The 25,442-nt window shown below is 43.3% G+C and overlaps 1 protein-coding gene across 2 annotated transcripts in view; it reads right to left on the minus strand.

Annotated features, from left to right (window-relative positions):
* Nucleotides 1-2,239: 2,239 nt before the first annotated feature.
* The window catches only part of CMIP (c-Maf inducing protein), a 178,681-nt gene continuing 155,478 nt past the window's right edge, over nucleotides 2,240-25,442 (minus strand). For both annotated transcript variants that reach the window (XM_032230400.1, XM_032230401.1), the window contains 10 exons: nucleotides 22,752-22,778; nucleotides 21,121-21,169; nucleotides 19,318-19,425; nucleotides 17,011-17,127; nucleotides 14,133-14,273; nucleotides 12,321-12,368; nucleotides 11,029-11,175; nucleotides 9,447-9,552; nucleotides 6,854-6,924; nucleotides 2,240-5,003 (listed from right to left, as the gene is read on the minus strand). In XM_032230400.1, the coding sequence (XP_032086291.1) occupies nucleotides 4,950-5,003; nucleotides 6,854-6,924; nucleotides 9,447-9,552; nucleotides 11,029-11,175; nucleotides 12,321-12,368; nucleotides 14,133-14,273; nucleotides 17,011-17,127; nucleotides 19,318-19,425; nucleotides 21,121-21,169; nucleotides 22,752-22,778 (868 nt within the window). In that variant the 3' untranslated portion in view covers nucleotides 2,240-4,949. The remainder of the gene's footprint in view (nucleotides 5,004-6,853; nucleotides 6,925-9,446; nucleotides 9,553-11,028; nucleotides 11,176-12,320; nucleotides 12,369-14,132; nucleotides 14,274-17,010; nucleotides 17,128-19,317; nucleotides 19,426-21,120; nucleotides 21,170-22,751; nucleotides 22,779-25,442) is intronic.

Genomic DNA, 25,442 nt, shown 5'->3' on the forward strand with positions numbered 1-25,442 from the left:
AATAATGCAATTCAGCAAAAGCTCACATTTTGTAGGAGAATAGGAAGGGACTTGGGGTGGAGTTAAGCAAGCCATCAGCCTAGCATCGTTATGTTCCCACAAATGGTCTTAAGTCCAATCCCTCTGGAATTCCATTGACTTTTTTCTGATGCCAATTTAGTACTGAACTTTAGTTGACTAGATTCTTGTGTATAAGCTCGAGTAATAAATCTGCAACTTAATGAACTGCAACTTAATGTACGGTCCTGATTCTTTGAGCCTGACACATCCTTTGAGAAGATTCAGAAGAGAATCTCGCTGGAAGGTTCCTATTCTGACCTAGCTTCCGAAACACGACAAACCCTATGATGTGAACTCAAAAGATTCCTTTATTAGCAGTGCCGGCAGCCCTGGCAAAAAGTTTCTCTTGCAGGCTAACAAGTCTGTCTGGCTGGAAGATGAATAGTTGTCTGCCACATTTATTCATCTCTGCCACCTGCCTTTTATCCCCAGAGCTAAGGATGGGCTTCACTAGCAGTGGCGACTCTTACATCCCAAGGACCAGCCCATAGATTTCCACTGCTCTCCTCTTCTTTGCCTTCTGCACATCTACATGTCAGGCACCGGACCCAGATGTTCCTCCTCTTCCTCATCAGCCACATCCAGACCTGGGGGCTGTTGACTCTCCATCTGAGGGGTGATGGATGTCCCAGACTCCGCCTCTGTCTCTCACTCTCTCTCTCTTCCAGCTCCATTCCTTCTTCCCCTTTGTGGCTCCCAGGTTGCCCTGATGCTGACCCTGACTCCCACGCCTCTTCCTCCTCTGATTCAGTTGCTGGAGGGTCTGGCAGCCAACAAACCACAAGAAGAAGTCCTTGCTCAAACACTGAAAGCACTCTTTGGTGCCAGGAGATGATGCTTGTCTTGTCCTCCACAACCATCCCCTTGGCAGCTGAGCATCCCGGCGAAGAAGCAGTCACTACGGCAACGCTGATGTCACTGCCTTTGCAGAAGTACAGTGGTGGTAACTGCAGTGGGGGGCTCTTGCCTGCCACCTACATGCACGTTTGCTGGATTAAAAAAGCAGGGGATATTAAGCAAAGCAGGGCATGGTTGGAACAGCTTGGCTGAGTGCCGCTTTGCAGGTATCTGGGTTCACAGAATGAGGAAATGCAAATGGAAGGTAAAACATTTGAGGACAAGCGTATCTGCCATTCTCCATCTCAGTGGGTTATTTAGAATTGGGTGCATATGGCCAATGTCTAGCTTAAGATGTCTTCTGCACCGTTTGACTGGAGACATTTGCTCCCAAAGACTCCCGAAACAACTTAATTCTGGAAAGATAGCAATAGCCCTTAGACTTATATACTGCTTCACAGTGCTTTACAGCCCTCTCTTAAGTGGTTTAGAGACTCAGCTTCTTGCCCCCAACAATCTGGGTCCTCAGAAGGATAGAAGGCTGAATCAACCTCAAGCCAATCAGGATCGAACTGCTGCAATACTGCATTCTAACCACTGTGCAACCATGGCTCCTATTCCTAGATATTCTTTGCTAGCTCACCACCAGCACCACTACTGAAGTTCTGAAGTTCTATAGACGATCTGAAATTATAACCTTCCAGCCTGCCACTTTGAATTGCCCAACCCATCCAGTTGGGGCCTTTTTCACATCTTTCTGTGACCTTTAAGCTATTGGGGATCAATTCCTCTTGTCTGTCTACAGGTAGTAAAAACTGTGAGAGTGCTTTCATAGGCCGTTTCCAAAAGGAAATCATATGGAAGGCTTTTCATTCCATCATGATGACTTAAAGGTAAAAGTTCCCCTCGAACATATGTGGTAGTCATTCCTGACTCTAGGGGGTGGTGCTCATCTCTGTTTCAAAGCCCAAGAGCCAGTGCTGTCCGAAGACGTCTCTGTAGTCATGTGGCCGGCATGGCTAAACGCCGAAGGTCCACTGAACGCTATTACCTCCCCACTAAGGGTGGTCCCTATTTTTCTCCTTGCATTTTTTACGTCCTTTCGAACTGCTAGGTTGGAAGAAGCTGGGACAAGTAAAGGGAGCTCACTGTGTTATGTGGCACTAGGGATTTGAACCGCTGAACTGCTGACCTTTCTGATCGATAAGCTCAGCGTCTAAGCCACCCTTTTAACCAGACTAGCTTCTGCTTAAAATTTCTCAGGAACGTCTTCAACCTCTTCAATTTCTACTCCCACAGGTTGGCTGGGCCGACAAAAAAAAGGCAGTGAACACTCCTAAAAGATATTCAGTTACAGTTTATTTATTTTTGTCGCCTGAAATTTATTCCACATGTTTTTTTTTTAACTTTTTCTCTGTTAAACATGGCTACAGAACAGTAGTAGTAATCCATCAGTAAAAGCAGCTAAGGATAAAATGTTGGCATTACTTTTCTCTCTTTCTTCCCCTCACTGAGTTTTATCGTTTAAGGGATCTAAGGCAGAAACAGGAACAATTGTGGGATTGCGTCTGTGTTTTTAAAAAAAGAAAAAAAGGAATCAAGATGGCTGCACGATTGAACCACTGAGCCTTTTTTTTAATATATAAAGGTGCTTGGGACCCATTTAAAACAAGGGGGGCACAATCTTCACTCTTTGAAACATACCTGTTATCGTCCTCTCCGGTAAAAAATACAATGAACGAACCCCTGCAACATTTTGTGGCACAACATATGGATTAAGACTTGAACCAATAGTGGGGTTTTTATAAAAACCATGTCAACAAGAGAGTTCAGAAAACCAAGGGATTCAAAATGTGAATAAACTATCCAACCACATTAAAGAAAATAAGAAAACAAAGGGTTTTTTTAAATGTACGCGAACGTGCGTGTGTATTTATATGCATACCTGGTTTTTTAAAAATCTCTTACATCGCTAAAAGAACCTGAATATTTATATTTACCTGCGTAACATTGAAAAGGAATATAAGACAAAACTTTTGCCTTGTTATTTGTTTTTTTTTTTAGAAAAAAACAAGGATGAAACAGCTGTTCCATTGAAAGAAAGCGTGGAAAAAACAAACCCAAAAGCATATTTATAAAAGAAACCACTTTTTAAAAAATCCTCTGTTATCACAGATCTGAGTCATTGCAAAAGAGGGTGAAGAAAAGTAAGATAGTGGTCATACTTTCAGGGGGATTTATTTATTAGATTTTCATCCTCGCTTAATCCGGCAAACGTATTTAATACTCCTTCCTCCTCCTCGTTTTCCTTGTGGGCTGAGCTGAGAGAGAGAGACTAGCCCAAAGTCACCCAGCCGGCTTTCATATCCGAGATGGAACTAGAATTCACTGCCTTCTAGTCTCTAGCCTGGTTCCTTGACCACGAGACCAAATAGGCTCTGAGAAACTGAATACAGGAAAGACAATTCAGTGTCCATCTCCGGACCTCAAGGGGCCACATTGATTCTGAACCAACCTTCTTCTCCCTGTAGCCCAATAGGCCTAGCAGTTTCCAGAATTTTCCATGGGGCTGATGTTCAGCTCTAAGACCAATATGGCAGAAGGGTCTCCATGCTGAGGAGGGTGAACATGAGCCAATCTTGGGGGGGGGGGGGGAGAGAACCAGTGGGAAACATCTCCCTAAAAGGGGATGCATGGAAAGGTGAAATTTTGGACATAAAACAGAAATCAGAGCTTGAGAAATCCTAATCCAAATGGCTGACCGTTCGATCTTCACTCCTAGATAAAAACTTAAGCATTTTCTCTAACCTTAGAAACAATCACATACATAAATGGAAGTGTTTCGCTTGCCCCTCCTTTCTACACCTAGCATAATCTGAAAATGCGGCTTTAGGAATTCAAAAAATTATTCCCAACAGCCAACCCAGTGTTCTGCTCGTGTGTATGCATGTGTTTGAGTGTGTGTGTGTGTCTACACACATACACACACACACACACACATTACCAGGTCTATGCAAGTATATTCTTTTCACCTGGTTGAATAAATTCGAGGCGTATATAAACCAAAAAAAGTTAAGATGGGCTGGACCAAGGGTTTATATATTACAGGAGAGGAATTCTCTTTTGTTCTGTCTTTCTGAGAGCAACAACAACCACCAAAAGACGCCAAAGTTGTTTATACGGTATTCTACGCGAAACGAAACAAAACAAAACAAAAATGAAACAAACAATGGATTAACAATTCATAAATAAAAGACAGGTCCCAGACCTGTTTTTTTTCTGAACTTTCTTCCTTTTTTCTTTTTTTTCTTTTTAAATAGGCGTATTATGTAAATTGTATATACAAGAACATCACTTTGCATAATGATTGAAAGGAACGAACGAACGAATGAACGAGGGAAGAAAAGAAAATTGTATGAGCTGCTGCGAACGCTTCTGCTCTTGATTTTCGCCTACATTCTTCTTTTCTTCTTCATTTTTTTCCTTTCTATTTCTCGCTGAAGAACAGAAGAAATGGGAAAGCATCTACGGAAAAGGCCAAGGTTAAAAGGAAACTGAAAAATCCGGTGTATATTCTTGTGTAAAAAAAAAAGGGAGGGGGGGGGGAACCTTGACACACAGTTTAAAAAAAGTACAAAAAAAAAAGAGCAAACCAGAACCAAGAGCAAACCGCCCCGTCCCCCCCCCCCAAACCCACCCACCCCTTCCCAAATCTTCTTCAGGCTATTCAGTCTTGCCTTCTTTACTTCCCACCCCTTAATTTAAAAGATGTTGAATTCGAGAGTACGAAGCTGAAAGAATTAGGTCTGGTGTGTGAATATCCAACTCGGGGGAGGAAAAAAAAAATCATACTTCACTACTTCACACACGGAGCACCTAAAAATATGGATGTCCTCAGAACCTGCTCTCTACAGGCAAACGCCAAAAGTCTAAGTTCTCCTCCTCTTCTTCTTCTTCTTCTTCTTTTTTAATGGTTTAGAAATCATTCTCTTCTCTCCCCGTCCAAAAGAAAAAAATTCTACAAATGCGCCACGAGGGTTTTTTTGTTTTTTTCACCAAGCTTCAGTGTAGCGAACGTCCACTTCCTTCAAATTGGGCAGTTTAGCCTGGTAGGAGAGGAAAGGAAAGAAAAAAAAAGGAGATGAGATAGAAAGAATGATGGAGAAATTCATTACACGAGGGCTCTTAACAGCCCCCGTTGTTAAATTAAGGGCTGCCTGTATGATAAGGCAGTTTCTTTTGTTCTACAAGTTCTTTTTGTTAAAGCTACTGTAATGTACTGCGCAGGTGGCAACTGTAAAGAAAGAGGAGCTGTGTGTGTGTCATGTGCCAGGCATATAGTGACTGAGTGTAATGGCTTTGTGCCAACATGGATAGTGATAATGATAGCGCAGGGAAGGGGAGGGGAGGGGAAAGGAGAGAAAAAGATCTAATCTGATTGCTAAAATGAATAGAATAGAAGATAAAAGAAAGGAATAGAATAGAAAAGAAAAGAAAATGGAAGAGAAAATAGAACGGAATAAGGACTCTAAAATAGAACAGAATAGAGACTAGACTAGACTAGAAAATAGAACAGAATAGAGAATAGAATAGAAAATAGAACAGAATAGGGAATAGAATAGAGGAAAGATAGAAAAGACTAGAAAATAGAATAGAAAATAGAATATAATAGAGACTAGACTAGACTAGAAAATAGAACAGAATAGAAAATAGAATAGAATAGAAAATAGAATAGAATAGAAAATAGAACAGAATAGGGAATAGAATAGAGAAAAGAATAGAAAAGAATAGAAAAGAATAGAAAAGAGTAGAAAATAGAATAGAAAATAGAATATAATAGAAACTAGACTAGACTAGAATAGAAATTAGAACATAATAGAAAATAGAATAGAATAGAAAATAGAATAGAAAATAGAACAGAATTGGGAATCGTATAGAGAAAAGAATAGAAAGGACTAAAGATAGAATATAAAATAGAATATAATAGAAACTAGACTTGACTAGACTATAATAGAATAGAACAGAAAATAGAACAGAATAGAGACTGGACTAGAATAGAATAGAAAATAGAATAGAATAGAAAATAGAATAGAATAGAAAATAGAATAGAATAGAAAATAGAATAGAATAGAAAATAGAATAGAATAGAAAATAGAATAGAATAGAAAATAGAATAGAATAGAAAATAGAATAGAATAGAAAATAGAATAGAAAATAGAAGATAATAGGGAATAGAGAAAAGAAAAGAATAGAAAAGAATATAAAATAGAATGGAATAGAAAAGAAAATAGAACAGAACAGAATAGAATTCTTTATTGGCCAAGTGTAATTGAGCACACAAGGAATCTTTTCCCCGGTGCACAAGCTCTCAGTATACATATAAACAACAGTAATAGGTCATAAATCATAGTTGCAACCATTAATCTTAAGTTACAAACAACAATGGGAAAACATAGCAGGAGAAGAGGAGAAAAGAGGAGAAATGAGACAGTGCTGTGGGAATTAAGTGTTCGGCAGAGTGATGGCAGAACCAGACATAAGCTATTTTTATGTCTGGCTGTTTTGGCATGCAGTATTGCAGCATCCTGAGGGGAGGAGTTGAAGCAGTTTATGTCTAGGATGTGAGGGATCTGTAGATATTTTTTCAGCTCTCTTTCCGACCCATGCAATATACGGGTCCTCAATGGAAGGCAGGCTGGTTGCAATTGCTTTTTTTTCTGCAGTCCCAACTATCCCTTGAAGTCTGTGCCTGTCCTGTTTGGTTGCTGTGCCAAACCAGACAGTTATTGAGGTACAAAGGACAGACGCAATGATTCCTCTGTAGAACTGTATCAGCAATGAATATGCAAATTAATTTCGGCAAGCTAGCTTTTTGTCCCCCCGACACTGGCCAAAAACTCTGGCCCTCAACACCTGGTTACAGAAAGATGAAGGATGCTTTAGAAATGCAACCTACCTTGAGGTCTTCGTAGGTGTCTGCTGAGAGCTTGGTGCTGTTCATGTTTAAACTACAGAGGCTTTTCATGGCTAGGAAATAAACACAGAAAGATGTTGGTCTGCATGCAGCTTGTAAAATGTAAAGGTTCCTCTCACACAGACATGCTAGTTGTTCCCAACTCTAGAGGGCAGTGCTTATCTCCGTTTCAAAACCGAAGAGCCAGCGCTGTCCGAAAACGTCTCCGTGGTCATGTGGCCGGCATGACTAAACGCCAAAGGCGCACGGAACGCTGTTACCTTCCCACCAAAGGTGGTTCCTATTTTTCTACTTGCATTTTTACATACTTTCAAACTGCTAGGTTGGCAGAAGCTGGGACAAGTAATGGGGCCTCACTCTGTTACGCGGCAGTAGGGATTCGAATTGCCGACCTTTCTGATCGACAAGCTCAGCGTCTTAGCCACTGAGCCACCGTGTGCATAAAAAATGGGAAATGGTTGAGGACTAGCAGTTGACATCCTGCAGACTTTTCCCAAATCAACATCTGGACTTTAAAGAGCACTCGACCCCTTCATTTTCGATCAGTTTGTCCCCAAAATTAAGCCCAGAAAGCTGATCCAATAGTTTATGTTTTCCTTGATTAAAGAATTAAGGGCTTGGAGACAAAAATGTATGAAGAATGTTTGCAGGAATTGGGTTTGGCTAGTCTAGAAAGACGGACTAGGGGTGACAAGATAGCAGTATTTCAGTATTTGAGGGGCAGCCACAAAGGAGAGGGGGTCAAATTATTTCCCAAAGCACCAATCGGTGGAAACTAATCAAGGAGAGAAGCAACCTGGAATGAAGGAGAAACTTCCTAAGAGTGAGGACAATTAACCAGTGGAACAGCTGGCCTCCAGAAGTTGTAGGTGCTTCATCACTGGAGATTTTTAAGAGACTGGACAGCAGGGGTGAAATCCAGCAGGTTCTGGAGAACCAATAGCAGAAAGTTTGAGTAGTTTGGAGAATCGGCAAAACCCCACCTCTGGTGGGGTGGGAATGGAGATTTTTTGCAGTATCCTTCCCCTGCACGCCCACCAAACCACACCATGCCCACCAAGCCAAGTTTACAGAACCGGTAGTAAAAAAATGGAATTTCACCACTGCTGGACAGCCATCTCACTGGTATAGGGTCTCCTGTTAGAGAAAGGGGTTGGACTAGAAGACCTCCAAGGTCCCTTCCAGCTCTATTATGATTTGATTAGGTGCTAACAAGTTGGAACTGACTCTTTGCAAACAACTACAAAGATTCTGGTAAAAAATCATCCTCTTCTGTAGTGCATTTGGTGAGAAAAAAAAATAACCAGGACAATAATGTATATTCGTTTTATTTTTAGTTCTGATGACGGTGATTTCATAGATGTTTTAAAGTTTATATATCGCAGGCTGCCATACCTTAAGGTTAAAGTTTGCCATAACAAAATTCTATTTTAAGAATAAAGTAATGGTCCAGCAATGTTTTCTTCACAAAGGCGTGATATAGAATCTTGATTTTTTTTTTTTAAAAAAAGAATGAGTTTGCCAAAATCAGCTGGTTCTTGATCTAAATATATTACTTATTATCTAAAATGAGATTTCCTATAAGATGGGTAATAAACCCATGATAAATAATCCAATCTGACTGTCGGATTCTTGTGAGATTATCAGCATTAGTTGCAAAATAATTGCAAAACAATCACTTGATAATGCCAAACCTGGAAAGATTAATTCCAAGGAGCAATGAACTGATTATTTTGATTCCCTCTCCCCCCCCCCCCCAATCTTTTTAATGTGGTTCATGTATGGGCTATGTTAATGAGTGGTAGAGGCAGATATTTCTCTCTCTGGGCACAATGAGAATATCAGATGAACAAAACTCCACAGTGACAACAGGAAGGGCATCCGGCCAGTAAATACTCAGCTCCATTCAGTTGCCCCAGACTCCACTCCGCAAAGGATTATAGGTTCATTAAAAGATTATGATGATATATGTGTTAAGCTATTCTCTTTACCCGTGGCACGACAAAACCGCGCTAGTCAAAACAGCAGTGATAAAATCGCGTCGCTAAAGCCGCGACGTCATCACCGCGCGTCATCACCACCGCAACAACAGCGCGGCAACAGAAGGGCGTTTTAAAATGGCGCCGCGGCAGAAAGCCGATTTCAATTAAGGTAAGGGTTAGGATTAGGTTTACGGGTTTGTTTTAGGGTTTGTTTTAGGGTTAGGTTTAGGGTTAGGTTTAGGTTTAGGGTACTGAGTGCTTGGGAATGCGTGGATTTGCCCTCCGCGATTATGTCATCGTGGTAGGGTCGCGTTTTTCCTTAGCGCTTCGAATGGCGTGAATTAGTCTTCGCGCTTATATCTCCGCGGATAAGGGCTTCGCGGATTTGTGGTGGAACCCTCTTTACCACACAATTCTCTTTATTATTTGCTGCAAACAATTTTTTTTTCTCTTTCTCTCCTTCTATTACAAATCTCTCCCCCCCCCCCAATCCCTCCAAAAGAAGAGGAGTGATACTGTAGTTTGATTAATGCACTGCGCTGAATTGGTCCCTACTCTTCCCATCACTACACCAGTTTTTTTCCCCCACTTACAGCTCAGGGCCAGCAGTCCAGCATCGGTAACTGGCGTTTCACACAAGTTGAGCACTTGAAGCATTGTGAGGTGTTCAGAGAGGAGCCGCAAACCTGCATCCCCAAACTCCAGGGAAGAAAAAAGAAAAAGAGAAAAGGGATGTTTATAAGCAGCAGTCAAAATAAACGAACTCTAAACCTGAGTTTGCTTGTTTTCTTGCAGGCGTTTCCTCACCCAAACTAGGTAACATCAGCAGCAGTGGTGGGTTTCCTTTTCTTTTCTTTTTTACTACTGGTTTGCTCATCTGCGCAGAAACGCCCGGATGGGTGGGCGGAGCCTCCTGCCACCGCCACTATTGGTTCGCCTGATCTGGCCCGAACCGGCAAAAACCCACTTCTGATCAGCAGCATTGATTGTTACCTGGTCAGGCCATGAAACGTCTGCAGGAAAACAAGCAAGCTCAGAGAGCCTCTCATTTCATCTCTGAGCCACAAATATCCTCCTTTATTGGAACTCTAAACCTGTAGGATTATTATGGAGGGCCAAAAAGTCCATCTCAGGTAGCGTAGACCTCCCTTGTTTTGAAAGCAAAATGCTGAAGTAGATTTTATCCCAGAACTGCAATGGGTTTTGGACCGAGTTCCAGAAAGATGCTTTGAAACCACGAAGTGCCTCTCTGAAACTTGCCTCCAGAGGTTGTGAACGCTTCAACACTGGAGGTGTTCCGGGGGTCCGGCGCGCATGCATGCCTGACGATCAGCTGGCCTTTGTGTGTGTATGGCACTGCCGGAAACGGGAAACGCTGGTTTTTCCATTTTCCGGCGTGACCATGCGTGCCAGCCAGCCGATCCGCACCAGTCACTGGAAGCCTAGCTGGCTGGTGCGCCTGCCGGAAACCAGAAGTGCATTTTCCAGTGCGCACATTCCCCCTGGGCAGCTCCTCTTCTGGGTTGTGTCCCAGACGAGCGTGCACGGCATCAGGTTCGCCATCATTGCTCTAGTGGGTGGAACAGGCGCACTTTGAAAGAGGAAGGAATGCATTTGAGTGAAATCTCCTTCAGAGGGCTAGGCTGCTTGCCCTGAATGAAAGCAGCTTTTCTTGGGGTGATGCGTTGCCCTCCCTCCTCCCGGTGTCAGGCCTGCAGCCATGTCCCTCTTGGATCTTTGGCCTGCCACACTTCTATTCTACTCTGCTGTTTCTATAGTGGGGCATTGGGAGGGGGGATAACATGGAGAAGAATGTTACGTAGCCAAAACAAAATTCCTTTCTAGAAAACCAAGGTCATCCTTTGTCTTGGCACCTCTGCACCTGACCGGAACTGGATGGGTGGAACTGACAGCATGGCAGTGGGAGATTGGACCACGTGATGGACTGGTGGGTGTGGGGGAAAGATCATGAACTTTAACGTGGGTGGGGAAAACTGAGAAGTTTTCAGATTCGGGTTTCCCCAGATGTGCCAGCACGGCTCTCTTAATAAATTGGAACTTTGAGCAGTACTTTGCCTTGGACTCTGATTTAATTTTGGATGCTATCTGGAACCCTGACACTCGGTTTGAGTGAGCACAAACTTCCCTGCCCAGGGTGGCTTGCACAGCCCATACCTGAGTGGACCACAGGTTCAGCTGCTTGAGTGAAGGCAGTTTAATTAGATACTCTGCACAGGCACTTGTGACGTTGGTGAAGGCCAGGCTGAGGTTCTCCAAATTCCCAAAAGAGCCCGAGCTTAAGAGACGAGCCAGGTCCGCATCCTAAAAAAGTAAAAAGATTGCAGAGATCAGTCAAGGAAACTCCCCCCCCCCTTTTAGAGAAATAGGGCATGGCATAGGCAGAGGAGTCTCCGGAGTGATGCAATGGCCTAGAGATGGAGCTCTCACCTCACAATCAGGAGACTGTGAGTTCAATCCTAGGTAGAGGCAGATATTTCTCTCTCTGGGCACAGAATATATCTGCTGAACAAACCTTCGCATTGGCGACAGGGAAGGGCATCTGGCCATTAAAACACTCTGCTAGCTCCATTCAGTTGCCCAGACCCCACCCTGCAAGGGATTATGCGGTTGTTAAAACAAAATGATGATGATTGGCAGAGGAGTCTCTAATTCTACAATTTGTACCGTACATGCCTTCTATATAATGCCCAATACTGGAATTGTGCAAAGAATGGTAATTCCTTTGAAACACACAACCCCCCCCCCCCCCGGAAGCAAAAGTTGGCGTTTAATGATAGGAAGACACTGATGCTTATGGACCTTGTTGTTGGGGAAGACTCTTGAGAATGGACAGTCAAGAATTCATTGAATAAATAACCTCTCACTTAAGGCACATGTGGGTAGCCTCAAATTATCCCACTTTGGACCTTTAAGTCCTAGCTCTCGAGAAGAATCTGTGAAGGATCCGCCCACACCCATAATACACAGTGTGCTTGACACATACACACACACACACACACACCCCACGCGCCCCCACTGCCCTATTTTGGGCCTTGTAGGCCTCCCTGTAGCCTCCTGGGAGCAAAAATGGGCTACGGGGGTGGGCCAAACACCCCCCCACACTCCCCCCCACCCCTGCGTATGCAACCCCCCGTCCCCAAGCATGGGCGCTCATGTCCCATATGCGCCCCGCCCCCGTGCATGCACAATAGAAACCCGTAAATCAGCTGGCTGGCAGGAGGGCCGTGTGCATGCGTGGTGGAACCAAGGTGGGGCGACGGCTCGTGTGCCCATAGAGAGGGCTTTGCGTGCTACCTGTGGCTCGCGTGCCATAGATTCCCCAATCACGGCCCCTAGACCCGCTAAGAAGAGTGGAAAAGGATGGATGCTATCCGAGGCAGTTCCACTCTGAAAACTGCGTCGCACAGGCTCAGGCTCCCACTGAGATTCAGGAGGGGGAGACTCACCGTGGATTTTGATGGCAGTGTTAGCCTGGTGGGGCCGCCTTTCCTTTGCTGCAAAAGAACAGATTCATCGCTTACAAATGTGACAACTGTGGATCTACAGTAGTGAAGCATAGGCTGGAGTCTGCACAAGGTCCAGAGTTCAAGTCCACACCTTCTCTCTACAACAGGCGTGTTCAACCTTGGCAACTTTTAAGACCTGTGGACTTCAACTCCCAGGCTGGCTGGGGAATTCTGAGAGTTTGAAGTCCACAGATCTTAAAAATTGCCAAGGTCGGACTCCCCCATGATGAACATAATGGCCTCTTTTTATCATTGCCCCAACTCAGTGCTAAATAGCATGAGCAAAGACATAGAAGTACATCCCTCAATGGATATCAAATGTCTTCTCCGTGATGCTTCCGGCCCTCTGGAATGATACTTCCCCCGCCCAACATCCATACTGCTCCCACCTTTCTGATTTTTTTTGAAATTGCCCCAAATCTGCTTCTTCTAAGCTTTCGAATTAGGATGGGGTTATCCTTTTGATCTTTTCTGTATCACAGGGACAGTGCCCCAGTTGGTAGCATTCCCTTTTCTTTGATATTGGTGGTTTTCTTTTTCATTCCTTTTAAACTGCAAGTCACCTAGGGATAACGTGCAGTTGGGTGGCCTCAAATGGAAAATATTAACTATAACAAAGGGTTGAAATGGAAAAGTGCATGGACATACCTAGCCGAGTATTAAAAGATTATTAAAAAAAATATGGTTGTTTAAGAGTCCACTTTGAATACACTTCAGTGGTTTAAGCAATTAAACTAATTTATAAGCCATCCCAAGTTTCCTCTAGACTTGTTAGGTGACACATCAGTCTAGTAGTAACTAACTACTGTATTTTTCGGAGTATAAGACGCACCTTTTCCCCCCAAAAGGGGGTGAAAATCTAGGTACGTCTTATACACTGAATACAGCATTTTTGGCTTCCCGAAACCCCACCTCTGCGCATCCCGTTTTTCCCAAAAATGGATGTGCAAAAGGTTTGGGAGGCCTGCAAAGTGCTCCTGGGAGCTGGGGAGGGCAAAACGAGTGAAAAACAGGCTGTTTTTTTGCTCATTTCCCCATCCCCAGGAGCATTCTACAAGCCTTCCAAAGCCTATGGATGCCCTGGTTTGGTTTTTTTTTTGCAAAAAACAGGCCCATTTTCACAAAAAATGGGCTGTTTTTTTACTCATTTTTGGCCCCCCCCCCCCCCCAAGTTCCAAGGAGCATTTTGCAGGACTCTCAAACTCTCTGCAGACTGCGTTTTTTACAAAAAATGAGGCGCGCAGAGGGTTTGGGAGGCCTGCACAGTGCAAAAACTTTTTTTTTAAAAAAATTAGCTCTTACAAATCTTGGTGTGTCTTATACTCTGGTGCATCTTATAGTCCAAAAAATATGGTAACTGACTGACTGACTGTGACTTCCTCACTAGACTTCTGGTCTGTTCTTATAATGTGTGGAAATTCTGACCGACCAGCAGGTGGCAGAATCTAGCCAATTTGGGTGGATCATGAAAAAGCTAAGGAGGACCACACCTGGCCAATTCTTGGATGGGAGAACATCAGGAAACAAACTGTATGTCTGGTTTGACATTCAGTTCTAGGAGGCTAGAACTGCATATCAAACCACAAAGCTACCCCATATTCACATGGTCAGCAGGAGCCAAATCTTAACTCAAAGGCGTCTTGAAATGGGCTTCAACGTATATTATACCCTATGTATGGATCCCATGAAGAAAACCAGGTAACACCTGCTCTTCTGAAGGAGAGAAATGGAATATAAATCCGAGACGCTCACCAGCTCTTTGAGTTCCCTCTGTCGGTCGCAAAGCTGCTCGTACATTTTCTTCCCCACATCAGTACTCTCGAGGGTTGAGATGATCTGAAGCTGCGTGTCCTTGTTCTCAATGATGTTGTACTCCAGCATCAGGCAAAGGATCTGAGAGACAAGGAGAAAGAAAGGAGGGACCATCACGGGAGGAAGGCTCACAGCACGGTCCGGACTAGTTCCTTGCCTGCTTCCCGCTCCCGTAAGGTAGGGTCCACGAGGAGCCATTGGTTGCTCTCTGAGTTTGGTGGGTTTTTTTGTAGATGTTTCATTCCCCAAACTAGGTAACATCATCAGTGCTAGGAAGGAGTGGGGTGGAGGAGGAGCAGGAGGAGGAAGAGGAGCAGGAGGAGGAAGAGGAGCAGGAGCAGGAGCAACAAGAGGAGAGGTCCAGGGGAAGGAAGACAAATATGGGGTTTTGGTGTTCTCTGAACTTGGTAGTTTTGTTGCAGACATTTCATCCCCCAAACTTGGTAACATCATCAGTGCTAGAAAGGAGTGGAGTGGGAGGAGGAGGAGGAGGAGGAGGAGGAGGAGGAGGAGAAATGTGGGGTTTTGGTGTTCTCTGAACTTGGTTGTTTTCTTGCAGATATTTCATCCCCCCAAATTCAGTAACATCATCAGTGCTAACAAGGAGTGGAGTAGAGGGGGAGGGGGGGAGGAAGAGGAGGAGGAGGAGGAGGAGGAGGAGGAGGAGGAGGAGGAGGAGGAGGAGAAATGTGGGGTTTTGGTGTTCTCTGAACTTGGTTGTTTTCTTGCAGATATTTCATCCCCCCACAAACTCAGTAACATCATCAGTGCTAGTAATTAGTGACTAGAATGATGATGTTACCTAGTTAGGTAATGAAACATCTCCAAGAAAAAAACCAAGCTCAGAGAGCACCAAGGACTTATGATGTCAACCCTGGGCTACAAATATTCTCCTTTATTGGTATCAGGAACTATAAACAGACTTTGTCAAATGGACAAGCACTTGCCACGTAATACCTCAGATTTAACCATTGTTGATTTTTTTAAAAAAGGCAAAAAAGTCTGGATAGTGGAAGTGGTAATATCTGGAGACACCAGAAGAGAAGAACTCTTGGAAGTATAGATCCAAAAATGGGAGAGGGCTGAGAATCCTCTTGTTAAGATGCCCAAGGAAAGAGTAACTTTTGTGATTGTTCTATTAAGGAGAAATGCAAGTCTAATTTCCATTGGCATTTCGTGACATTATATCCTCTGATTTCTAGGGTTGCATTGGGCATCTGCTTTTTTTAAAAAAGTTTCCTTTTCTTGCCACACTGAGATTCCGATGCTTTATTTCCTCATTGGTACCTAAATTTATGTCCCATTTTTGCTCTAGTTCTTCCCCCTTCCAATTTTTCTCAAAAGGACCCTGGGCTGAGTGAGTGGTCCCAAATCCATTGATTTCCAAGGGCTTCAACCCTTGCAGATTTTTTAAATTATTTTTCCCTTCTACAACACCTTACAGTCATTACATCAACACTGTTATGTCAACCTACCTGAACATGTATATAATATTTTGCTTCTATATTTACACACCTTTATACACAGTTCTATATATATATTTATATATTGTTTTTCGACTTAATTAATTTTGTTCCTGTTTTGCAGCCATTTGTACCAATTGTTCCAAATTTCATAATCTTCAGATTCTTCTTCATCTTTTAATTTCAGTGTTAATTTGTCCATCTCTGCACAATCCAAAGTTTTTTTTTTATTACTAATTCGTCCGAGGGGATATTATTTTGTTTCCAGCATTGGGCAAATGCTATTCTAGCTGTAGTTAGCAGATGTGTTAATATGTACTTAATTTTCTTTGTATATTTCCCTTTGATTATTCCCAGGAGAAAGATTTCGGGTTTGTATTTTATCTGCTCTCCTGTAATTTCTTGCACCCATTTCCAAATTTTTGTCCAATATTTTTGTGTTTTTGGGCAGGGTATGTGATAAAAAGTCCCTTGTACTTTTTTACACTTCCAGCAGGTCGCCTTCATGTTTGGGTACATTTTAGCCAATCTTGTTGGTGATAAATGCCAACGATAAAACATTTTGTATATATTTTCTTTAAGTGCTGCTGATCGTGTTAGTTTATAATTTGTGTTCCAAATTCTTTCCCAATCCACTTGAACCCTTTATCTATCCCCATGATGGAGAACCCATGCACATGTGCCCAAAGTGGCACGCAAAGCCGTGTCATTCGGCAGGCTCAGCCTTGCCTGTTTGTCTTTGGGGTTTCTGGCAAGTATGCACACACGACGGTCAGCTGTTCTTCGCACACGCAGCAGGGCCGAAAAACAGTGTGCGTATGCCTGCTGTCCAGCTGATCATTGGGTGCCCATGCACACTAGAACCCGGAAGTTTAGCTTTTCCAGAGTGTGGCTCTGATGAGGGCCGCGTGCGCGATGTTTCCACACAACCTTTTCGGCCCTCGGTGCCAAAAAGGTTCCTCATCACTGACCTATCCTGTCGCACCATCTCTCCCATTCACTGGAAGAGAATCCCACTAAATACAATCAGATCTACTACTTCTGAGTAGAGATAGATACGTTTGCACCATTCACCGTCGATCTGCGGTGTCTTTAAAGCTTGTGATCGCTGCTTCTCTCCCTGAGTGCTCTCGCCTCACAATCAGGAGTTCGATCCCAGGCAGAGGCAGATGTAGGGTCTCCTGCTTGGGCAGGGGGTTGGACTAGATGACCTGCAAGGTCCCTTTCAACTCTGTTAATCTGTTAATCTGTTCATGGTTGGGATATTAATTTTTCAAAGGAAGGACAGACCAAATGCAGGCATGGAATATCTGCTTCCTTGCTACCCCTTGAGCAAGGGGTAACGGCAGCCTTACCTCCACCATGGTTTGGTTGCCTCTCAGTGCCAGCAACATGCAGGGGCCCAGTTTGTTCTCAGCCAAGGAAAGCAGAAACTTTTTTGTCTTGTAGCAGGAGCCCATTAAAATGTGAACCTGAAGGAGAAAGGAAGGTTCAAGTGAGGAAAACACAAACACACACAAAACATCTTTTGCACCTCTTTCCAATGTAGCCAAGAAGGCAAATGGCCAAATCTTGCAAGAATGTTTTAAAACCAGTCCAGACTTCCCTAAATTAATGTTTTCCGGATATGTGGAATTTACTATTGCTCTCAACCCAGCATGAAATGGTAAGTGTTGGAGTTACGTGTTTGGAAAACGTTTTAGGGAAGGAATGCTGTAAGTTGAAAATTCTAGTCTTCTGATTACCCTTAACAATAGCAGTAGCACTTAGACTTATATACTGCTTCACAGTGCTTTACAGCCCTCTCTAAGTGGTTTACAGAGCCAGCTTATCCCCAACAATCTGGGTCCTCATTTTACCCATCTTGGAAGGGCGGAAGGCTGAGTCAACCTCGAGATGGTCAGGCTTGAACTCCTGGCTGTGGGCAGTTAGCCTGCAATACAGCACTCTAACCTCTGCGCCACCACCTAACTTCCTTCCTTCCTTCCTTCCTTCTTTCTTTTCTTCCTTCCTTCCTTCCTTCCTTCCTTCCTTCCTTCCTTCCTTCCTTCCTTCCTTCCTTCCTTCCTTCCTTCCTTCCTGAGCAATCACACTTAGACTTATATACCACTTCTCGGACTTCACAGCCCTCTCTAAGCAGTTTACACAGTCAGCCTCTTGCCCCCAACAATCTGGCTCCTCATTTTACCCACCTCAGAAGGATGGAACAATGAGTCGACCTTGAGCCTGGTGAGGATTGAACTGCTGGAAGTTGGCAGAGTTAGCCTGCAATACTGCATTCTAATCACTGCACACCATGGATGGATGGATGGATGGATGGATGGATGGATAAGAGCAATAGCACAGACTTATATACTGCTTCACAGTACTTTTACAGCCCTCTCTAAGCGATTTACAGAGTCAGCCTCTTGCCCCCAACAATCTGGGTCCTCATTTTACCCACCTTGGAAGGATGGAAGGCTGAGTCAACCTTGAGCCAGTCAGGATCGAACTCCTGGCAGTGAGGAGTGAATTAGCCTGCAATACTGCATTCTAACCACCGCGCCACCACGGCTCTTGTTCTATCTCTAAGAAAATAGGTAACTTGGTATAGACAAGTCAATTCTTAAAACAAAAAGTCAACTTGCTTCTCTTTTGAATTTCTTGTGACTTCCAATCTTAGGAGATTCTTTGTTCCTTCATCTACTTTTGGTGCCCAACTTCTGCTCTTGTTCTAAAAGGACCAAAACCTTTTTTTCTCCAGCTCCGGGGGGGGGGGGAATCTTTGTCTGTACGTAATGTGGAGTATTTGTCTCTCCTTTGTGAAGATGTAGACTTTAGAAAGATGAGTGAATGGGTATCCCATATCTAGCACAAGAACTGTTAAGTTTGATATATTGTGAATGCAATCAGACCGTAATGTTAAGTGGACGACTGGGGGAAGAATCACAGCCAGGGGAGTGGTGGGACAAAAGGCAATAGCCCACAAAAAGAATGGGAGCAGGTAAACATCTCAGAAGGGATCCTCCCTAGTTCCTTAAGCTGTAAAGGTAGGGGGGGGGGGAGATGTTCTTTGAGACTTGCAAGATTCTGTCAATGTAGACTTATATTTTTGTAGAAATTTTGGGCTTGGACAACCTTGAACTACGCCGCCTACGGTCTGACCTAAGCATAGTACACAAAATTGTCTGCTACAACGTCCTACCTGTCAATGACTACTTCAGCTTCAACCTCAATAATACATGGCAAACAATAGATACAAACTCAAGGCTAACTGCTCCAAACTCGACTGCAGAAAATACGACTTCAGGAACAGAGGGGTCAATGCCTGGAATGCTCTACCTGACTCGGTTGTTACTTCATCAAACCCCCATATCTTCAACTTTAAACTGCCTACTGTTGACCTCACCCCTTTCCTAAGAGGTCTGTAAGGGGGCGTGCATAAGGACACCAGCGTGCCTACCATCCCTGTCCTACTGTCCCCATTTATTTGTACCCATTTCCTGTGTTCATTTCCATGCTTACACCTATACCTGTTATCTTGTACATGTTTGACAAACTAAATAAAATAAATACAAATAAAACCACCAAATTGAACTAGCTGATCTGGTTGTGTTTCCTATCTGGATCACCTTGGAAAGCGTACATGACAACAAAAGAGACTCTGAAGAACTGGCACCTACCATACTGGCAAACAGTTCCCCATCATCATCACATGCCACGCCACCGGGGCTGTAGAGTTGGAACCAGCCATCCTTGCCGGCCCTCACACTCAGCAAACAGGAATGGACCTGGTAGAAGAAGGAAGACACATGAGAAGGTGGCCTTCAAAATAATTCTGCAGAGAAAGGAGGGAGAAAGGTGGAGACCTGTGGAGCTCTAGATGCTGCTCAGATACTGTTCCCAGCATCCCTCTTGGTTGCTCCTGATGATGAGGCTACTAGGAGGTGCAGTATAAGATGCTCCAGCCTTGCAGGAAGAGACATTCCTTCTCATTGGATGGGTACTCAGCTCAGCAATAGAAGGTGTTCTTCCTTGCTCCTGATTAGGCACCCGGTGTTCCACTGGAACACTTTTCTTCTAATCTGCAGCAGGGCAAGGAATCTGCAAAATAGACCCTGTGATCTCAACCCTGGAGCTGATGGGAAGGAATGAGAAGAAGACTTTGTCTCCTGCAAGTGAAAGTTTGATGTATCTGTTGCAGTTACCCACCCACTGTAGGTCTGGGGTTTATGAAGAATTCAGTTCGCCATACAGATGTTTTAAAATATTGGCACTCTGTCCTGAGTGCTCAACACAAATATGCCCTCTTATGTTGATTGATCATCCATCCACAAATCCATGCATCCATCCATGCATTCATCTATCTAACCATCCATGCATTCACCTATCCATCCATCCCTACATCTACCTATCCATCCACCTTTCCATCCATCCATCCATCCATCCATCCATCCATCCATCCATTCATGCATCCATGTATTCACCTATCCATCCATCCATCCATCCATCCATCCATCCATCCATCCATCCATCCATCCATCCATCCATCCATCCATCCATGCATTCACCTATCCATCCATCCCTACATCTACCTATCCATCCACCTATCCATCCATCTATCCATCCACACATTCACCTATCCATCCATGCATGCATCCATGTATTCACCTATCCACCTATCCATCCATCCATCTATTCATCCATCCATCCACGCATTCACCTATCCATCCATCCATCCATCCATCCATCCATCCATCCATCCATCCATCCATCCATCCATCCATCCATCCATCCATCCATCCATCCATCCACACATTCACCTATCCATCCATGCATGCATCCATGTATTCACCTATCCATCCATCCATTCATTCATCCATCTATGCATTTACCTATCCATCCATCCCTACATCTACCTATCCATCCACCTATCCATCCACCCATCCATCCATCCATTCACCTATCCATCCATGCATGCATCCATGTATTCACCTATCCATCCATCCATTCATTCATCCATCCATGCATTCACCTATCCATCCATCCATCCATCCATCCATCCATCCATCCATCCATCCATCCATCCATCCATCCATCCACATTTGAAACCAATGTGGACATAAATACCCATTTGTGCATGCCACCATCACAACAACGAGCATTTTTATGACGCAAACAAGGGTTGAAATGTTCACTCTCTGTTTTTCAAGAGATGGGAGGCATCTGTCTGGAGCATTCATTTTACACTGAAAGCTCCAGATGCAGCCATTCCAGCCAAAGTTCCGAGATATCCAAACCGTGTTTCATGTTGACACAAAGAGGCATGAAATCATTTCTAAGAAGGCAGCAGAAGACTCCAAAAAGTCTTTTGAAGAACCATATCAAAGCTGAGAGGACGACTGCATCATGGAACTCCAAGCAATTTACAGCCTGAAAGTCTTGACAAACAAAACTTTTGGTGCTGTACTGGACAGAAAACTTACTTCTTGTCTTGGGTCTTCCGCGAATCTTTGAATGACGTACTTCAGCTCCCTGGAAACAGACAAAAAGAAAAAAAAAAGACAGGGGGGGGGGGAGAGAAAGAAGCTGGTCATTTCCAAAGAAACACAGAGTACAGCTGTTGCATTTCATTTTGATTATGTGCAAAGTGAAAAGTTACAAGGAAATGCGGAGGGGACAATGAGGTTCTACTGAACTGGGGCTTGACACAGTGGGAAAAGGTCTTCTGACAGCCTAGTTAGTTTGTTAGTTAAGGACTTTAAACCCTTGGGATTGGAAAACGTGGGGGTTTGAACGCCTGGAGATCCCTTCCCCATCCTGCAGCTTCTTTTTGCCAGACAGATCAACAGCTAGAGACCTCTTGAGACCACAAACCTTTGGATGTAAGCCAAAGGGGAATTCTATGCATGGGAAGGAGAATGCCTGGAATCCTTGATTCGTTTGTCCAGGATGTGATAAGGATTTCGGCTGTGGGCAGGGAGTTGGACAAGAAGATTTATTGGGACAGTGGTTTGCTCTCCAAGTTTGTTTCAATTTAGTTTCTGAACATTTCGTTAACAGACTAAGTAACATCATCATCAGGATTCTCTTGTCCTATTCTCCTTAGCTTATAAATGTCTCGCCAAGACCTATGATTCTGCAATTCCTTGCATGTAGGAAACAAGCATTGAAGTTAAATGGCTGGTCTAGAAACTCTCTTCCTGACTTGCTCCAGCGGACTGATAAAGCATCCTTCCATCATCACTTCCATCATTTTAATTTACTGCACCTGCATATGGTTTGCCAATTGCACAGTGGCAGATAGGAGAGCGCTCCAGAGGGTCAACGCCATTGCCCAGAGGATCATGGGTTGCCCTCTCCCCTCTTTGGAAGAGCTTTATAGCTCCCGATGCCTTGAGAAATTTCAAAACGTTCTTAAAGATCCATCTCATCCTGGGCACCCCCTTTTTTTTTTGAACTATTACCATCTGGCAGCCGGTACAGGACAATAAAAACAAGGGAAATAGCCTGAAAAACAGCTTCTATCCCAGGGCAGGAACTATATTGAATTCTACGGTATGGTGCAATATTAATGCAATATCAGGGGTTTTCAATTTAATTGTATAGAATGTGAAGGATGTGTGTTTGTGTTATTTTTATAGTTATAATGTATAATGAAGATGGCAGCGTCATGTGACGTATCGGGACTTTTTCCCCCTTCGCTAAACCGGGCATGGACGTACCCAGCATGTGACGCATCTGGCCCGTGGGCCGGGAGTTTCACAGCCCTGACTTTTGAGCCTCCTTCTTGGAAATTATTCCAGGGAAAGAAAGTTCTTGTCTAATGGATCCTGCTGAACCGGGAGCCAAAACAGCGCAGCTAAGAAAATCCTACAACAGTCCAGATTGGATGCTCCTGCTGACAGAACGGTCCTTGAGGGACGTGTGATGTTTTTGAGTGGCAGAGGAAGATCCGGAGTTGTGTCTCTCCATTTTTATCAATGGAGAAGGTGTAGTGGGTGGAGGGTGTCTCTTTTTAGCCTTTACAATGAAGAGCATATCGCAAAGTTTCGAAACTTCTGCGTTGTCAAAGGCTAGGTCAACCCAGTTTACATCACTACAGGAGATTACTTACTTTGTGAACTTCTCGTGTGCCAGAGCCCTGAAATAAAAACACAGGATTATTACGGAGGTGTTTTTCCCAAACAACAACAACAATGACTTTCAAATACAAACGGGTTGTCATTTGGAGCACAACACACCAGATATATCACAGTTGTAGAGGACCAAAGCATACAGTTTATTGTTATCACTGTACAGGAGATGCCAGAGTCGAAGAAAAAGAACTGGGAAAAATCATGAAATACCACAACCTGGCTATCGAAACTACATGGCTATGGATGAACATGTAACCATGATACCCATTGCCATCGGGACACTTGGCACCATGTCTAAGAATTTTACATCAATAAATTGCAGCTTCCTGCAATAACACCAGCAAAACTGCAAAAAACTGCGCTACTCAGAACATCATATATTTTAAGAAGGTAGTTGGTTGATACCTAGGATGCTGGCAGCCACCCGTATCAACCATCAGCACCAGTCAACGGTATTTGTGATGCATTTTTAAATGTTCAGTTGACTGAGTGTCATGTTTAATGAATAAAAGAGATAATAAGAAGAGAAGGAGAGAGGGTAGGAAGGGGAAGAGAGAGGGTAAGAGTAGGGGAGAGGTAAGGGAAGAAAGAAGGGGAAGGAGAGGAGGAAGGAAGGAAGTAGAGAAGGAAGGGAGAGAGAAAAGGAAAGAAAGAGAAAATAAGGTGGTGTCATAACAGACGCTAGGGATGGTAAACAATACAATCCAAACTGTACCCTATAATCTCTTAAATGGAATAACAATAATATAAGATTGGCAAAGAAAAAGAATAACCATGTGAATGTACCTAGAATTGTATGTAAGCGAATAAATGATAGTAAGAATATATAGCACATTATAGATAAACAATATTTGATTATAAATAGCTAAGTATAAATAAATATAGAATTGTACATAAAAATGGATAACGAATAAAGAGACCATGAATGTAAGATAGAAAGGGAAAACACTAATTGCAAAGAAACCGATACGGAATTGCTGTATGATGGAACTTCTTGTTCCTTGTTCCTTAAGTCATGTGTTCCTTAAGTCATGTGTTTGTTTTTGTTGATGTGTTTATATGTGTAAAATAAAAACTAAAAAAAAAGAGAGATAATAATAATAATACAAAACCCACAGAACTAATGCATATCAAGAAATGATTTAAGAGCTACTTTGTCCTCTCAGCTGTGCTGGACTATTAATCCCATCATCCTAGCCTTTCTGGCCACTGGCTTTAAGGAGAGTCATTATGTTGTGGGGAACAGTCCTAGCATAGGGCACCATTTCAAACTGAACAAAACAAGTGGAAAGAGAGGGAGAAGCACTCTTTTAATTAAACAAAACAAAGCTAAAAACACAGGTAAATCTAAACAAAAACAGCCTTTGGATGAGCAAACCCTTGATATAGAAAGGTTTTCTGATTTGTTGATTATGCTTCAGGGCTGTAGGATACCTGGGATTTAATCCAGAAGGAGCAATTTAACACAGAAGAGTGCAACGATGAAACTTTTTTGAGATTCATTAAAGTAGCTGCATCGGCACTATCCTAATATAATTATCATGAGATACACCAGCTTCTTTTTCATGATGAAGGCAGACCTGATGGAGTTTTCATCCAAAGAAATTTGTTCTTTTAGGGAACTATGGTTTGGGCACAAAAAAAAATTATAAGTCCATGTATGTGTTTGTGAAGAAACTGACTAAGAAATTCAGTGAATTTGTTATTGTCATTTTTTTAGTGTGCCCCTAATTGGTGAGGAGATAGGAAGCAAAACGAGGAATTCAGTAAGAAAACATTATTAGAATGTTGATGAAGACTCTCCGTCATCCAGGCAGAATCATCATGGCAACTGGAGTTATTTTCTTGTTTGTTTGAGACATTTTGCTGCCCATCTAAGCAGCTTCTTCAGTCTGAACAAGTTGGTTAAGAGGGGCAGAGAGTTGTTAGAATGTCCAACTCCTAAAAAATCTTAGGGGTATTCCCGCCGCAATCTCAAGGTTTTTTTCTCCAGATTCCCCTAGCCAACTTGTTCAGACTCAAGAAGCTGAAGCAGGTTGGATGGGCAGCGAAATGTCTCAAGCCAACAAGGATGTAAGTCCAGTTGCTGTTACTCAACTTCCAGATTGTTAGGATGAGCTCCAATGACCAGCTGGGGTCTCTTGACCACCGTCATCCCAGAGATTCTGCGACCCAAAGCCAACTCAACCTGATCTAAATTGTAGTTAACATCATCAAGAGCAAAGCTGGGCGATTGGCATTCTTTGGATGAGCATCTCGGAGCCTTGCAAATTGGGCAGCAAGGAAGCATCCTACAATAGTGCGAGCGAACTACAAGAGACGTCTTCTTCTCCTCCTCCTCCTCATCTTCTTCTTCCCCCATAATCCCTTGTGGGGTAGTCTCTGGGCAACTGAATGGAGCTGAGTTTTTACTGGCCAGATGCCCTTCCTGTCGCTAATGCGGAGTTATATTCAGTATATATTCTCAATGTGCCAAGAGAGAGAAATATCTACCTCTACCTAGGATCGAACTTACAACCTCCTGATTATGAGGTGAGAGCTCCACCTCTGGGCCACCGCACCACTTGAGCAAACTACAAAAGTGTTCATTTTCAATAAGAAATGAGCAAGTGCATTACACATCCGGTGTGTTAAATGCACTTATGAGTTATTGTTGAAAAGAAAGACAG

The sequence above is a fragment of the Thamnophis elegans genome, chromosome 14, assembly GCF_009769535.1.
Source record: "Thamnophis elegans isolate rThaEle1 chromosome 14, rThaEle1.pri, whole genome shotgun sequence".
Lineage (NCBI taxonomy): Eukaryota > Metazoa > Chordata > Lepidosauria > Squamata > Colubridae > Thamnophis > Thamnophis elegans.